The sequence below is a fragment of the Glycine soja genome, chromosome 10 (genome assembly GCF_004193775.1).
Source record: "Glycine soja cultivar W05 chromosome 10, ASM419377v2, whole genome shotgun sequence".
Taxonomy (NCBI): Eukaryota; Viridiplantae; Streptophyta; class Magnoliopsida; order Fabales; family Fabaceae; genus Glycine; species Glycine soja.
Genome location: NC_041011.1, coordinates 4,698,374 through 4,712,928, shown reverse-complemented (window position 1 = coordinate 4,712,928; position 14,555 = coordinate 4,698,374). Strand labels below are relative to the sequence as shown.

The following is a 14,555-nucleotide window of genomic DNA, read 5'->3' as shown; positions in this document are numbered from 1 at the left end:
CAAAATCATGAATTTGAAAAATTAAGGATCAAAATTACAATTTAGTATTATTATTATTTTTAAGGGAATTTAAGATACACTTATTATTGTTAAGAGGCTTTTAAATTCTTTGAGGGCTTTTATAAATTGATGATTTTCTTTAATTTTCTGTATAGTTATTTATCTTTTATTTAATAAAATAATTTGGTAAATGAATTATATAGTTTTATAATAAGGTTAAATGCATAAAACATATTGAACTTAATCAAATTTTTTTCATGAATATATTGTGGTTAGTATTTGCCGCAAAATGATGTTAAGATTTAGACCTTGAAATACGGTTGATAAATATAAGATGAAATTCAAAAAGTTTAAAGAAACATATATAACTGTTGAGATGTAGAATTATACGTACACACCTCAGATGAATGTACTGGAACAAATAACTATACTCTGTCATAGAAGTGATGGTGTGGCATTAGGATTTAAACTTTATTTTTAGTTTCATAGTTTTATACAAAAGCACATGCCAAGGATTCAGGAATAACTATATCATAACTAACAATTGCAATTGGTTCTATTGTTAAAATATCTTTAATCTTTAATTCTTATTTTTATTCTTTATGTCAAATCTAAAAATTTGTAAGTATATATGTCAGAACAAATTATAAAAGGTCCTAAGATCTACAACATGTTTGATTATTAAGAATTAGATAAAATATTTAGATTTATAGTTAATTTCTGATCAAAGCGTTCTTCAACAATTGTTAACTCACAAACAATCAATAACCTTTGGTTCTTCCTCAATCGAACCCTCTTTATTTCTCGATGAGACATTCATAACTCTTCAGATGAAGAGAGAAAAAAAAAAAGCAATGTGTGGTGTCTCGGTATATTGGGGACCATAGTTTTCTTACAACATGTTAACTTAATAGGATTCTCATTCTCCCCTAATGGGCCAACACTAACATTTGATCATTTAAGTACATATAATCTTATTTAGTTGTCTAACAGACTCACTTAATTTGATCACATAAAATAAATTCACTAATTATAAATAACAAACATAATTGTCTTATAATATTAGCCCACATTAATTATTAGAATAGAAAATTCCAACATTCTTCCACTTGGGTTACATATTGTAACAATTATACCAGGATTCCTTAGGCCTGCCTCTATACATTATTTATCTTTAGACTTTCACCTTAATAACTTGATTCATCTCATGTATTAATAATGAAATCATTGGGGCTTTCATCACTCCAACAAATATGACTAGTCCAATGTAAAATACTAGACAATTTAATTAAAATGAGAGATATTAAATTTACATGTTTTATACATAAGCATACAAAACAAAAAATTTTACATGTACATTATTGTTTAACGATCATATAATTGTTAAATAATTCTGAAATGAAAAAGAAGTATTCTCGAAATAATTTCAATTTCACAAGGCTTTATATATTATATATAACCATAAAAAAATTAATTTCAAATTAGCATAATAAAACTACATTACAACTATGTATAATTAACCTATCAGATTCAATACAATTTTGTACAATTTAAAACAAAATGATGAAATAAATATCTCTTTATATCCAAAATTCCTATGAAATTCAAAAGACTTTAGCGGTTGATTAAAAACTATTAATTTTCAAACCACCTGCACCTATAAATACCGCGATATATACTAATATTCTATCCAAATCTCAATATTCCATACATTGACCTTGTATCAACCATAAGCCATATATCTCCTTAGTCAATAACAAATAGTCATTCCTAATGTATAACACATTTACAAATAATAAGTAAGTCATATAAAATATATATAATAAAACGTACAAATATTTCAAATAATAGACCTATCACTCATAAGATACCCAACACAACATTAATTCCTAATTTTTGGACAAAGAAATTAATTTGTAATTGGTACTCTCAAGATCAAATATTAACAATTAGTTTTGTCAAATAATATTTTTTTTGGATTGATTATTATTCACATGAAAAATACTTTATAATTGTCACATAATCTATTATTTGACCAAATTGCATATTTCTTTAAGCTGAACACAATTCACATATATAAATAATTTCATACTAACATCTATGTAATTTTAATCAAATCAATTTTCACAATAGGAATTATTTTGGTAATATATTGTGTCAATCAATTTTAATTAAAAAAAATTACTAGACATACAAATAAATGGAGAGTGCCCATAAATGCTAAAATTTCACTCAATCATGCCAACATAAACATGAAACATTAATCACGCCAAGTAAATAATGAATCCGTAAATAATATTATTATGCTATATCAAATTTATTGTAGCATCGCCAATTCATGTATCAAGGATGCGCAAGATACAAATTCATCCAAAAAAAATTGTCATGTGTGTAACCTCAAGACAATAGCATCCAAGGATTTCCAATGACACATAATGCTTTATATAAAAAGTATAAGCCCATAACTTTGTATTGAATGTAATCAATTTTATATAAGAAAAACTTTAAGGAATTGTCGACAAAAAGATCCAGATATTAAAATAATTAAAAAACTTGAATCCTAACAATTAAACAATGAAGACAAATTCCGATATCACTTGTTGAAATATTTTTAATCTTTAATTCTTATTTTTATTTTTTAAGCAGAAACTAAAAATTTAATCTACAGATACACGTCTTTGAACAAATTACCAAAAGTCCTATGATCTATACCATGTTTGATTATTAAGGATAAGATAAAATACATAGATCTATAGTTGATTTCTGATTAAAGCATTTTTTTGACAATTATTGAATAACAAACAATCGATGATGACCTTATAGTTTTCCTCAACCCCTAATGGGTCAACACTGACATATGAATATTTAAGTTTATATTATTTTATTTATTTGTCTAATAAGCTTACTTTGACTATATAAAATAAATCCACTAATAATAAATAACAAATATAATTGTCTTATAATATTAATCTATATTGGAATAAAAAATTTCAACATCTATTCCAAATTTCCGCAATTCTTTTGGCATGAATAACAATAGTAAAAAGGGAATTTCAGTGAGAGGAAATAGCGATGCATGCAAAATTAGTTGTAAACCCTCATACTTTGGAAATTGAAAATAGAATGATCATATGAGAAAGTCACGAATGCCGATCAAGAAAAAAAAATGAGAAAGTAAAAAAGAGCTCTATAATTCAACCTTCATATAAGAAATCTAATCATAATCAAAATGAAAAGGGAAATTAAAATCAAAGAGAATAAAAAAAATTACAAACAAAAATGAAATCTAATCATATAAGATAGTGGCCTTCGTACCCCAACCATTTAAGATCAAAAGGTGGAAAATTAGAAACATGTGGTCCTTTCTTTGTCCAAAAAAAATTTCCGAACCTACACAAAGAAGAAGGGTTATGTGAAAAAAATAGTCTAAAATCCTAAAAATTAGAAACAAAATACCAATATTTGTACACAAGCAAATATGGAATATTAATAATAATAAAAAACACTACTCCATTTTCTCTCTCTGCATCATTCATTGTCTAAACCTTATTGGAAACCAACTTCGGGTGCCGCATCGTTTGCGCTCCAATTAATGACATGTAATCGTTGAAGACGAAGGAGAAGGAGATGCCGTCTCTTCAAGTTGATGCAAGAGTAGGAGACCATTCGGTGGAATTTTCCATTGCAGTATCGACTTTCCTTCCTGTGAACACTATATCAGAAACATTACTAACACACAAAAAAACCTTATAGAAGAAATCCCTTTCTACTTAGAACTAAACCCGAAATTGCATGTAAATTCTCAACTGCAATCCGAAATTGCATATAAATAATCCCTGCACCTTACAAAGAACCTGCTAGAGCCTTTTTTTACAATACGCAGCGGCACCACATACATGCCTCTTCTTTTATTGGTCACACAGTGGATAACCTCTTCCTTTCTCCCTTACTGACTATGAAGCACTGATACCAATACGGATATCGAACACGACACAGACACGAACATGTGGACACCTGTAATGTTCAAAATATATAACGTAATACGGGTGTCGTGTCGGTGTCGGACATTGACATAGACACGAACGCATATCAAACACTGGACACGACAAGGGACTGGAGTGTCCGTATTTCATAACTTAATGGTGTTGCTCTACAAATTCTTTTTTGTTTTCTTTTAGAGAGAGGGGGGGATCCAGAGGAATAATTAATTTGTATAGTTAGTGGACATTTCTTATACGCATACATCAGAGGGAGAGATACAGAATGTACGTGAATATATGCATGCAGAAATGTAATGCAAAATAGGCGGGAAATGTAGAATGGGAAACTTAATCACTTTATTAATGAAAGATTAATTTTCTTCGTAATACAACGAGAGTTAGGAAGGGATAATTAATTTGATGGTTTGGGAAAATTAATTTACGCATCCATTAAGGAAGAAAAAAGTTAACAAAATCCTCCCTAATTAATGTGATATTGGGAAAGATACGTATGAAAAGAGAATGGTAATTAATGTGAGATGAAACTGAAAAATGACAAATGAGAAATATTGGAAAAATCACACGTTGAATGAACGTGAGTATATGCATGTAGAATTAGCAGGATAATGTAATTCAAAATGGACGAAAAATGTAGAATGGAGAACTTATTCGCTTTATTAATAAAACAAAATTAATTTACGCATGCATTGAGGAAGACAAAAGTTAACCGAATCCACCCTAATTAATGTGATATTGAGAAAGATTTTTGTTTTTTGGTTAATATGATATTGGAAAAGATACGTTGAAAATATAATGGTAATTAATGCGAGAAGAGACTAAAAGATGACAAATGAGAAATATTGGAAAAGTCACGCGTTGAATGAACGGGAATATAATGCAAAATAGACGAAAGATGTAGAATAGAGAACTTGTTTGCTTTATTAATAAAATATGAATTTAGTTAAATTTGACCTAAATTGGGCCATGTACAAATTGTACACAAATATACACTAAGCATAGAAACGAAAATATAATATATTATTTTGGAATTTTGAACAATATTTTCCAAATTTTCAATAAGCAATAACATTCAACCACGAATTCTATTTGTTTGGTCATGACGTCTTTAGAGGCCACGCATTTGACTCCTAGAATATTCTGGACCCACCGTAACAACTATCCGTTACTTTTCTTAATCCCTAATCTTTCAATAGTTCTGGATTCTTCTATTCGCCCTATATAAACAACCCCCTTTTCTTCGTGCTTCATTCATCTCAATCGCAATCTCTCAATCGTTTTCTACATAATACAAACCTCTCTAATTTTTGAAGCTTATTATACCCAATCTCGATATGCAGATCTTCGTGAAAACCCTAACTGGCAAGACGATCACCTTGGAGGTGGAGTCCTCTGACACCATCGACAACGTGAAGGCCAAAATCCAAGACAAGGAGGGCATTCCTCCGGATCAACAGCGTTTAATCTTCGCCGGAAAACAGCTCGAAGACGGCCGAACCCTCGCCGACTACAACATCCAAAAGGAGTCCACGCTCCACCTCGTCCTCCGCCTCCGCGGCGGCATGCAAATCTTCGTCAAAACCCTAACTGGCAAAACAATCACGCTAGAGGTGGAGTCCTCCGACACAATCGATAACGTGAAAGCCAAGATTCAAGATAAGGAAGGGATTCCTCCGGATCAGCAACGTTTGATCTTCGCCGGAAAACAACTCGAAGACGGCAGAACCCTCGCCGATTACAATATCCAGAAAGAATCGACTCTGCATTTGGTGCTTCGTCTCCGCGGAGGGATGCAGATCTTCGTGAAAACCCTAACCGGCAAAACGATTACGCTAGAGGTAGAGTCCTCTGACACAATCGATAACGTGAAAGCGAAGATCCAGGATAAGGAAGGCATTCCACCGGATCAGCAACGTCTTATCTTCGCCGGAAAGCAGTTGGAAGACGGCAGAACCCTCGCCGATTACAATATCCAGAAAGAATCGACGCTTCATCTGGTGCTTCGTCTCCGCGGAGGGATGCAGATCTTCGTGAAGACGCTCACCGGAAAAACGATTACTCTGGAGGTGGAGAGTTCTGATACGATCGATAACGTGAAGGCAAAGATTCAGGATAAGGAGGGGATTCCACCGGATCAGCAGCGTCTTATCTTCGCAGGGAAGCAGCTTGAGGATGGACGCACGCTTGCAGATTATAATATTCAGAAGGAGTCCACGCTTCACCTTGTCCTCAGGCTCCGTGGTGGTGATTTCTAGTTCAGTTGAATCTTGCTAATGAGATGTTTCAGTTCTAATAATAATTTCTCTTTCCTTTTTCCAATTTCTCTGTCGTCCTTAGGCTCCGTGGTGTCCCTGTCTAGTTTCGGTACTGTGGAATCTTGTTAATGATGTGTACTTCAATTTTATTAATATAATTTCTTCGTTATGTAATAGCAAATTGTTATTTGTGTCTGATAGTATTTTTTGCTGGTGATAAGTATTTTTTTTTTACTTTCAAGTTTGCAATGTTGTGCTTGTGGGTGAACGGTGAATGTGATCATGCTCTCTGTCTCGTTCCTGTATTCGATTCTGCAATAGCAATCTTAAATTAAGTTAAATGAATATGAATTTGAAACTCCTTGTATGGTGTCTACAGGAGCTTGCAATCCCTTGTTAATTGATTGCTAAGCCGCCTTGATATGTTGAAAATTGTCATGGGAAGCAGGTTTTGCATAGGACACCGAATGGAAATTTGGTACTTATATCCATATTCTGCCCCCATTTGTAGAGTGGATTATGTGTCAGTAAAGAAATTAAAACTGCAGAGTGTATATAAACGGATTAAAAAGTATTATAAAATGGTATCATCTATTGATAAAATGAATCTGTTACAATTTATTATATTTTCCCCTTTGTATACAACTAATAATTTCCCCCTTTTAACAAATTGCTGCCTGTCTCTGTTAATATTACTGGTAACCCTTGGTTAGATTGTGATGGTTGCAAAATTGACACGTTATTTATTTTCCTCCTGTGTCAATTATGGGATATTAGTGTATGCAAGTGAAAGTACAAAGTGTTGTATAGCATAATTATGTTCTTTACATCTCTAAAACATATGAACAGACAAAAATAATGCAGATATAAGATTTGTCAATCACGAACATAAGTATGAACAAATTGAAAAGGTCATACTGTTGATGGTTGCACCTGTTTCGGACAAGATTTATGCTTGGATAAAAAATCACTCGATATGATTATTCAATTCAAACTATTCACTTGATCCTTCAACACAAAGTTTCTATTTCAGTAATATCCAGAAGTGCAAACAAAAAACCTCAGCTTGAACTTGCACTAAATAAACACACAAGCAAATATCAACTGCCAAAGACATCACTTAATATGAACTGAAGAAGGAAACGCTTCTGCAGTTAAACTACAGATATTGAATGCTTAAAAAAAAAACCTGCTTGAGAGTATCACCAATTTGTCAGTTATTTTCCAGCAATTTGCACAAAATAAAAAGCCGAAGTCCCCTATGCTCATTGAACAAGTCATTTTTTTTCATTGCCCTCTGAATTTTCTAGCCCGAAGCGGCGTCTGAACTTGGCAATCTGTCCTAAACTCTCGGCCATTTGACGCTTAGCCCGGAAGTGGTAAACTTTCCCAACAGGGTGTATCTTTGTCATCATCACATGCATCAACCTACCCGTTTGAGTAACGTAGGATATCCATTGCTTCTGTGGATGGACTCCCTTCTTCATCTCCTGCCAATTTGCAACTCATCACTAACACAGACATTTCATCAAACACTTGGAAGGCAACGCTAAGAAAATTGAACACTTTAACCCAGAGGAAAGGAATACATACAAAACAAAATTTCTGAGGTAAGTATAAAAAAAATTCTGAAAGTTAGCAAAATTCTTAGCAACCACTTAAAACAAATTGAAAAGAGCTTGAAATAAACGAATGCTCTACTAAAGAGTTTCAATCACGAATCACTCAGCACAACACTCGCAATTCACAAACCAGATCAAAACACTCACCGTGGGTGCTTCCGTGCGGTGCGCTGCGGCGGCGGCGACGAGAGTTGTGAGATTTTGAGAGAGGGAGACCAGATGTGGAGCTAGGGCTCGTCACTCACCACTCCCGACGAAATGAGTTGAGACTTTGTGAAACGCATGTTTTGGCAAAATGAAACGACGTCGTTTTATGAAAAACAAAAATAAAAAAAAAAGAAGCGTGCTTAACCCGTACCGGTTCGCAAATTCAAATTCAAATTCTGAGAGAAACACCAACGAACTTCTTCGCATTTTCCACCGAAAATGGCTTCGCAAAACCCAGCAGAGGAAGAAAATTCAAATCGACATTGGTCCCTTGAAGACTTCGAGGTCGGTAAACCTCTCGGTAGGGGCAAATTCGGTAGAGTTTTCGTCGCCAGAGAAGTCAAGGTTAGGTTCCTAATTCTCACTTTATTCCCATTTCCTATGTTTTTCTTTTACGATTCATCCAACTACATGCAAAATTAGAATGTTAAATTGTTCACTAACTAAATGCTTTGTATAAATCATGAGGTTTGGATTTTTGTTCGCTGAGTAGCCAATGGAACTGAATTTTTGTGTTAATTTGAATTTACTTTCTGAGCAAATTTGTTGTGGCGTTGAAGATTATATTCAAGGAACAAATTGATAAGTACAGAATTCATCACCAACTGAGGAGATAGATGGAGATACTGACCAGTCTCCGGCACACGAACATTCTGCGTCTTTATGGTTGGTTTCATGATGCTGATCGTGTTCTCTTGATTCTTGAGTATGCTCATAAGGCAGAGCTTTACAAGGAGCTGAGAAAGAAGGATTGTCTCACTGAGAAGCAAGCTGCCACGGTAATCTAATCCTTTTTCTCAAGTGTGTCTGTGTGTGTTATGTTTTGAACACTTGGTCATAATTCATGAGGGAGGTTGCTTTTTCCTTACAGCTTCTTGTACCATTGTACTAAGGTTTGTGTAGATAAATTTCTTCGAAAGCACTTCTAGAAGAAGAAAATAAGAAAGTAAAATGAGTTGACCTTCTCGCATAAGGTCAAATCAAGATACGTATTTCCACTTTCGGAGAAGTTAAATGAAAGAACTGTCTATAAAAGTTAAGTTTACAAGTTGATTTTAACTAATGACAGAAACTCTTGTTTATTTTACCTTCCTATTTTTTTTCTCTTATGGGCTGTGTGAGCCCTTATAAAGAAGTTTATCCAAACAAGACTTGCCTTTATTATTCGTGCTTTTCTCTGGCCTTGTTTTGGAGGAAACTTGTATTTTACTAGTTTGGAAGATAAATTTTTTCCATTGGTTCTAGACATTTCTTCAGATTATTGGGATTTGACTTTTGACAAAAGATGAATATGAAAAGAAAACAGGCATAGTGTGATTTTTTTGAGAAGATTGGTTTTGTATGTGAAGAGGTTGAATAGACTGCAAAGCAAAAATCATCTTTAACAATTTTTTAAGTATCAAATTATGAGAAGTTTATGATGATTGCAGCAGGTGAACTAGTGGTAATGGCATACTGTGGAATATGGAAAATAGAGAAGTTAATTGAAAATGGGTTGGAAACATTTTGAAAAGTCTCATAAGAAGTAATTATGGTCTCGTTTGTTTGGGCTCCTTTTTAAATATGTTTTTAATTAAAAGATACGATTAAAAAAATTATAATATTTATGCATTTTTTTAAGAAAATAAAAGCAATAGTTTAAAACAATGTTTCAAGGATTTTCTCAAGCAATTAATATTTTTGAATGTTTTGAAAAATTGTATCATGGAATTACTTCTTTTTCCTAAATTAAAAAGATGCCTCCTATGGAGTATATTCTTTTGTTATCTTTGTGCTCCTTTATTGTGAGACAGGTTTTTCTTTTTTTACCAAACAGGTCTGTTATCCTGTTGATTCTTAACTTTTTTCTTTTATTTTGACAATTCTAGTATATTTTGAGCCTCGCAAAGGCATTGGCTTATTGTCATGAGAAGCATGTTATTCATAGGGATATCAAGCCAGATAATTTGTTGCTAGACCATGAGATAAGCTAAAATATCCTTCTTCTGCTAACAATGTATGCTTCTGATCTGTGTTCACTTATGACAACACATCCGTCAACCAGAAAAACTAGAATGGCCACAGTTAATATATTAATATTAAACACAAAAACAATTTGTTTTCTGCCACATCCCCCTTGTTGTAGTCTTTGAAACTCTTCTGCCTGAAGTTTTAGCATAGGTGTTCGAATGTACTTTTAGCTTTGTTATACTTATTGCCTTCAATTCTTCAATGCCCTTCTTTATTCCACTCCTCTTCCAAAAAAGTCTAAAATGAAAGAAACTTTAGAGTTTAGACTGAAAATATTGTTATTAGAGATATACAATGAATTAATTCGGTAGATAGGTGGAGCCAATTGATTATATTTGGGGTTTAAGGGCACTTGTATGTACAGCTAATAATGACTTGATTGCAGGGTCGTCTTAAAATTCCTCACAAAGGATCTCTCTTGATAAGATAATGGAGCATCCTTGGATAATCAAGAATGCAGATTCTTTCAACTCACTAATTTAACTTCGGCCACAAGGGATTAAGACTGAATTCTGTATTTGGTGTTGTAAAATGCAAGCTAATGTAAGTGTTTTGCAGTGTTCAAGTGTATAATCAACTTGAAAGACACATTACCTTCACCGTGAGGTTAGGAATATTAGGATTGTATATCTGCCTATTTGTAATAATTGTATTGTAGGTGTAATTTCTTCCAGTTCTTTGTGCATCGAAACCAGGCATGACTAATGACTTGCACAGATTTATTTTGACATGCATCTGACTAGCAGGGAATCTGACAGCTCCGATTTTAGGATTCCTTTTGACAAGTGAGTCCCATATGATTCAAATATGAATAATAAATATAAATAATGTTCATATCTGTCTTTCTTTTTGATAAAATTTAAATCAAAACATGGTTTTATGATACAAATTCAACTGGCAATTTAGGATATTTGCTGTTCGTGATGAAATTTGGATTCTAATTCTAACTGAGCTGCGTCAAAGGGTTGCTGCAATTCTAAAATCAAAAGCGAGTAAGTCAGATAATGTGTCCTAGTCTCGAGTTTTTAACCCAAATAATACAAAAAAACAAAAATTTACTCAAATGATATATAAACAAATTATTTACATTCATGATACAAATCACTATTCATAAGTGAAAAATTGGTTTTCTCCAAACCAATTTTCACCTCTTTTTTATTTTTTATCTTTTTGTTTTGTGTTAACATCATTTACTCTTTTCGTAATGACATTACTATATTGGTTTTCAAAAAATCGATGTTACAAGGCATTTTTTTAAAAATATAGATCAGCATGTGTTTTTTTTTTGTATTTATTTATTTGAGTTTTTTTTGTAATTTTTATTTATTTTAGATTTGTTTTTTTAAAATAGTTTTTAATTTTTTGTCATCCTTTGTTTTTTAAAAAATTATGTGTTTGTTTTTGTTTTCTTAATTGTTTTGCAACTTTTGTTACAACATTTTTTAAAAAATTGAGTATTTTTTTTTGTTTTAATTTGTTTAAATTCTTTTTCGTTTACTAATATATATATATATAAATCTAAAAAATTAACATAAAATACATGTTTAAATTGATTAATAGACGAAGTTAAACTTTTAAATAGATTAAATCAAAGTTAAAAATAAAATCTATGACCGATTATAGACCAAAGTTAATCGTTACATTTTTATCTATTTATTAATATATTTTATTTTTTTACATGTTTTTTTTATCATATAAATCCTATAAAAGTTATATTTTTTATAATTATTTTTTTCTCTCCCTATATGTCTGATAATAACATTGTGAATGTTCATCAAATATTTTTTTCCTATGAAATGGCATTGCTTATGATATTTATGCATATCAAATGTTTTGAATTACCGAGAAGAGAGTAACATTGAATAAAAATTTAAAAGTCACTTTTTAAATTAGAAAAAAATCAATTAATGATAAAAATTAATTTCATTTTTTTCAAATTTTAATTTAATAAAAACATTTAGCTTATTAAAAATAAGTGAAAAAAAATATAAATGATAATAAAAGGAAAAGGAGCATGTAGCAAACAATCAAAATCAAAAGAAGATTAAAAATATAGAAACAAATTCAATTGAAGTAAAATATTTAAATTTGAAATAATACAACAAAATTTTACAAATACAAATAATATGGCGTACATTCAACATTGTTGGCTTGAGTCTTTACAATGAGAGCAATTTTTCTTTGAATGACTTGCGATGTGACACACAGAACATCACTTTGGTTGACCATGTTCTCGATTATTCATTTTGGTGTGGATACGAGTAGAGACAGGACAATCTTTAGTACTTTTTTTTTGGGTTTAGGGACATCATTGGCTCGTGACACGATGACCAATAGGTTTCATTGCATAATTCTTCAAACAATTATCTGTATATGTTGGAGACATTTTTCAACCTTTACACAAGATGTATGTAGTTTCTGTACTCATGATGAACATGCTTACAAGCAACAACAACATGAGAACAAGACATGTGCAACTTCTAGAATTTGCCACAGTCACACCACCTTTCGTCTAGTCTGACAGTGAAATCTCTAGCAGGTTGAACCTCTCTCGGGTTTATTATCTCTTGGATCAAGAACCGTATGTCGCATCGATCAAACTCAAAAACATTGTGAGTGTTTTCCTTTTTAGGTATGCCTTTGATGACCCTGTTTAGCACTTCCGTACAAACTTGGCTAGATGCAAGCATTATTGTGATTTCTCTCCCTCTTTTGTTGAGCAATGCATTACACCTTAAATATGTGGATTTTACTAGCGCATCTATTGGCAAATTTCTTGATTTCTAGAGTACGAATTAATCGAATCAACAAGATTAGTGGTCATGTGCCCCCATCATCGGCCACCATCCCATAAGAAAGTCCATTTTTCTCACGAAATCTAGTTGAGCCTATTAATTGCTCGGTCAACATCTGCTTCCTCCCTCAGTATGTCGTAGTAGTAATTGAACGTAGGCTTCGTCTTTGCATATACTTAATAGTCATAAACATACAATTTTATCATTATGAATAATACAAAATAAAGTGACATTTAATATATAGAGAAAGAAGTTTGACACTCACCCATATTGATAATTATTTTTTTGATGGGATTGTTTTTGTATCTCCTCATGTAATTTTGTTCAATGTGTCGAATACAGAACATATGCATAGAATTCTGTATCATCCACCCACAATCACATCTTGAGTAGACACTTTTGATTGACTTATGACTATCTAAAATCAAACACATACCATGTTGTGGGTGACATGCCATTTTAGATTTCAGAGAAAGAATAGTCATGCTCTCGCTGATTCACTCTCGACAACAACAAAGACTATCAAAAGGATTTTATTGTTGTCATCTTATGCAACTACTACAAGGAGGGTCCCCTTGTATTTATCATACAATCATATTCCATCAACCTAAACCGTGGGCTTGTAATATTGAAACCTATTGACACACAATCTAAAACACCAAAAAAGAAAATGGAACATGACGAAACCCTCTATTGTTTGACCTCCTTGTGGTGACATTGGTAGTGTTTCCTTCTCCACCACCTACCTAGAAGAAATTACTGCATAGCTTGCAACAATCTCGGTAGATCGTGAAACGATCTTTCCAAGTTGTCGTAGATGTCTTCAATAGTCTTTTTCTTTGCATTATATAGTGGTGTATCCTTCAGTGCTTTTAATGTGAGCTATCAAGGTTGACACTGAAGTTGATGGGTCATTTTTTTTTATCAAGTTATGGATGCTTTTACTAATCATCAAATACAACAAATTTGCATGATCTTGAAAGATTGAAGGATTTGAACGTGTGGGGTTCACAGAGCTTTCTTATTTCCCACTGCTTGACGGCAAGGATGTATGATGCCCTGCACCTCCAAGCATAACTATCATCATTACAAATGACAATTAGCTTTGTTGGGTTTGATACTCGTGTCTTATAGTTAGCTCCTTTGCTCACATGATATTGCTGCAAAGCATTTTGTAAGTTTTGTTTTGTCAGGAAACGCATCCCTTTGAAGAGAGTCCCCACTGGATGTTGGACTTCTTCGTGATCCAAGCTATGCGCGTATTCAAAATCTTGAAAATAGGATTCTTCAAAATTTTGCACATGGGGTGGTACAGTTTTGATTGGTGAAATAGGTTGGGCTTGTTCCTCATCATCTTGCTTCTGGGTTAATTGTGAAGAACTTCGTCTTTGTCCTCACTATAGGGACCGAGTTCTTCATGAGGTAAGCATAGCTCTACTGTGAACTCAGGCTCGTTTGGTCAGGTTGATGAGGAAGACTCTATTGGAAGGGTACTAAAGTATATGTGAGGATGATCCTTAGTAGCATAAAATGGTTGAGTAAAAAAATTGGTGGAAATGGTGCAAAAAGAAGTTAGGTAAAAAAAGATGTGTTTGGTTCAAATATATTTTTTTCTTGTTAGGATAAAGCTAAAGTGTCTTGGATTACATCGGATGATTATGAATAATG

General features: G+C 32.6%; 1 protein-coding gene and 2 long non-coding RNA genes across 4 annotated transcripts; 2 read left to right on the top strand and 1 right to left on the bottom strand.

Moving 5' to 3' along the window:
* Positions 1 to 5,207: 5,207 nt before the first annotated feature.
* On the top strand, positions 5,208 to 6,470 carry LOC114370916 (polyubiquitin 3). Its single transcript, XM_028328319.1, has one exon. It carries the CDS (start codon positions 5,333 to 5,335, stop codon positions 6,251 to 6,253), a length of 921 nt encoding a protein of 306 aa, XP_028184120.1. The 5' UTR covers positions 5,208 to 5,332; the 3' UTR covers positions 6,254 to 6,470.
* A 738-nt stretch (positions 6,471 to 7,208) lies between these two features.
* On the bottom strand, positions 7,209 to 8,158 carry LOC114370919. The gene is made up of 2 exons (XR_003657952.1): positions 8,023 to 8,158; positions 7,209 to 7,743 (listed from the first exon to the last, which is right to left on the bottom strand). It is a non-coding gene; the product is annotated as an uncharacterized LOC114370919 (long non-coding RNA).
* A 147-nt stretch (positions 8,159 to 8,305) lies between these two features.
* On the top strand, positions 8,306 to 10,842 carry LOC114370917. Of its 2 annotated transcripts, XR_003657951.1 has the most exons (3): positions 8,306 to 8,427; positions 8,643 to 8,861; positions 10,478 to 10,842. It is a non-coding gene; the product is annotated as an uncharacterized LOC114370917 (long non-coding RNA). The 2 variants fall into 2 exon arrangements; XR_003657950.1 differs by lacking the exon at positions 8,306 to 8,427 and having other exon boundaries at positions 8,490 to 8,861.
* The last annotated feature ends 3,713 nt before the right edge of the window (positions 10,843 to 14,555 follow it).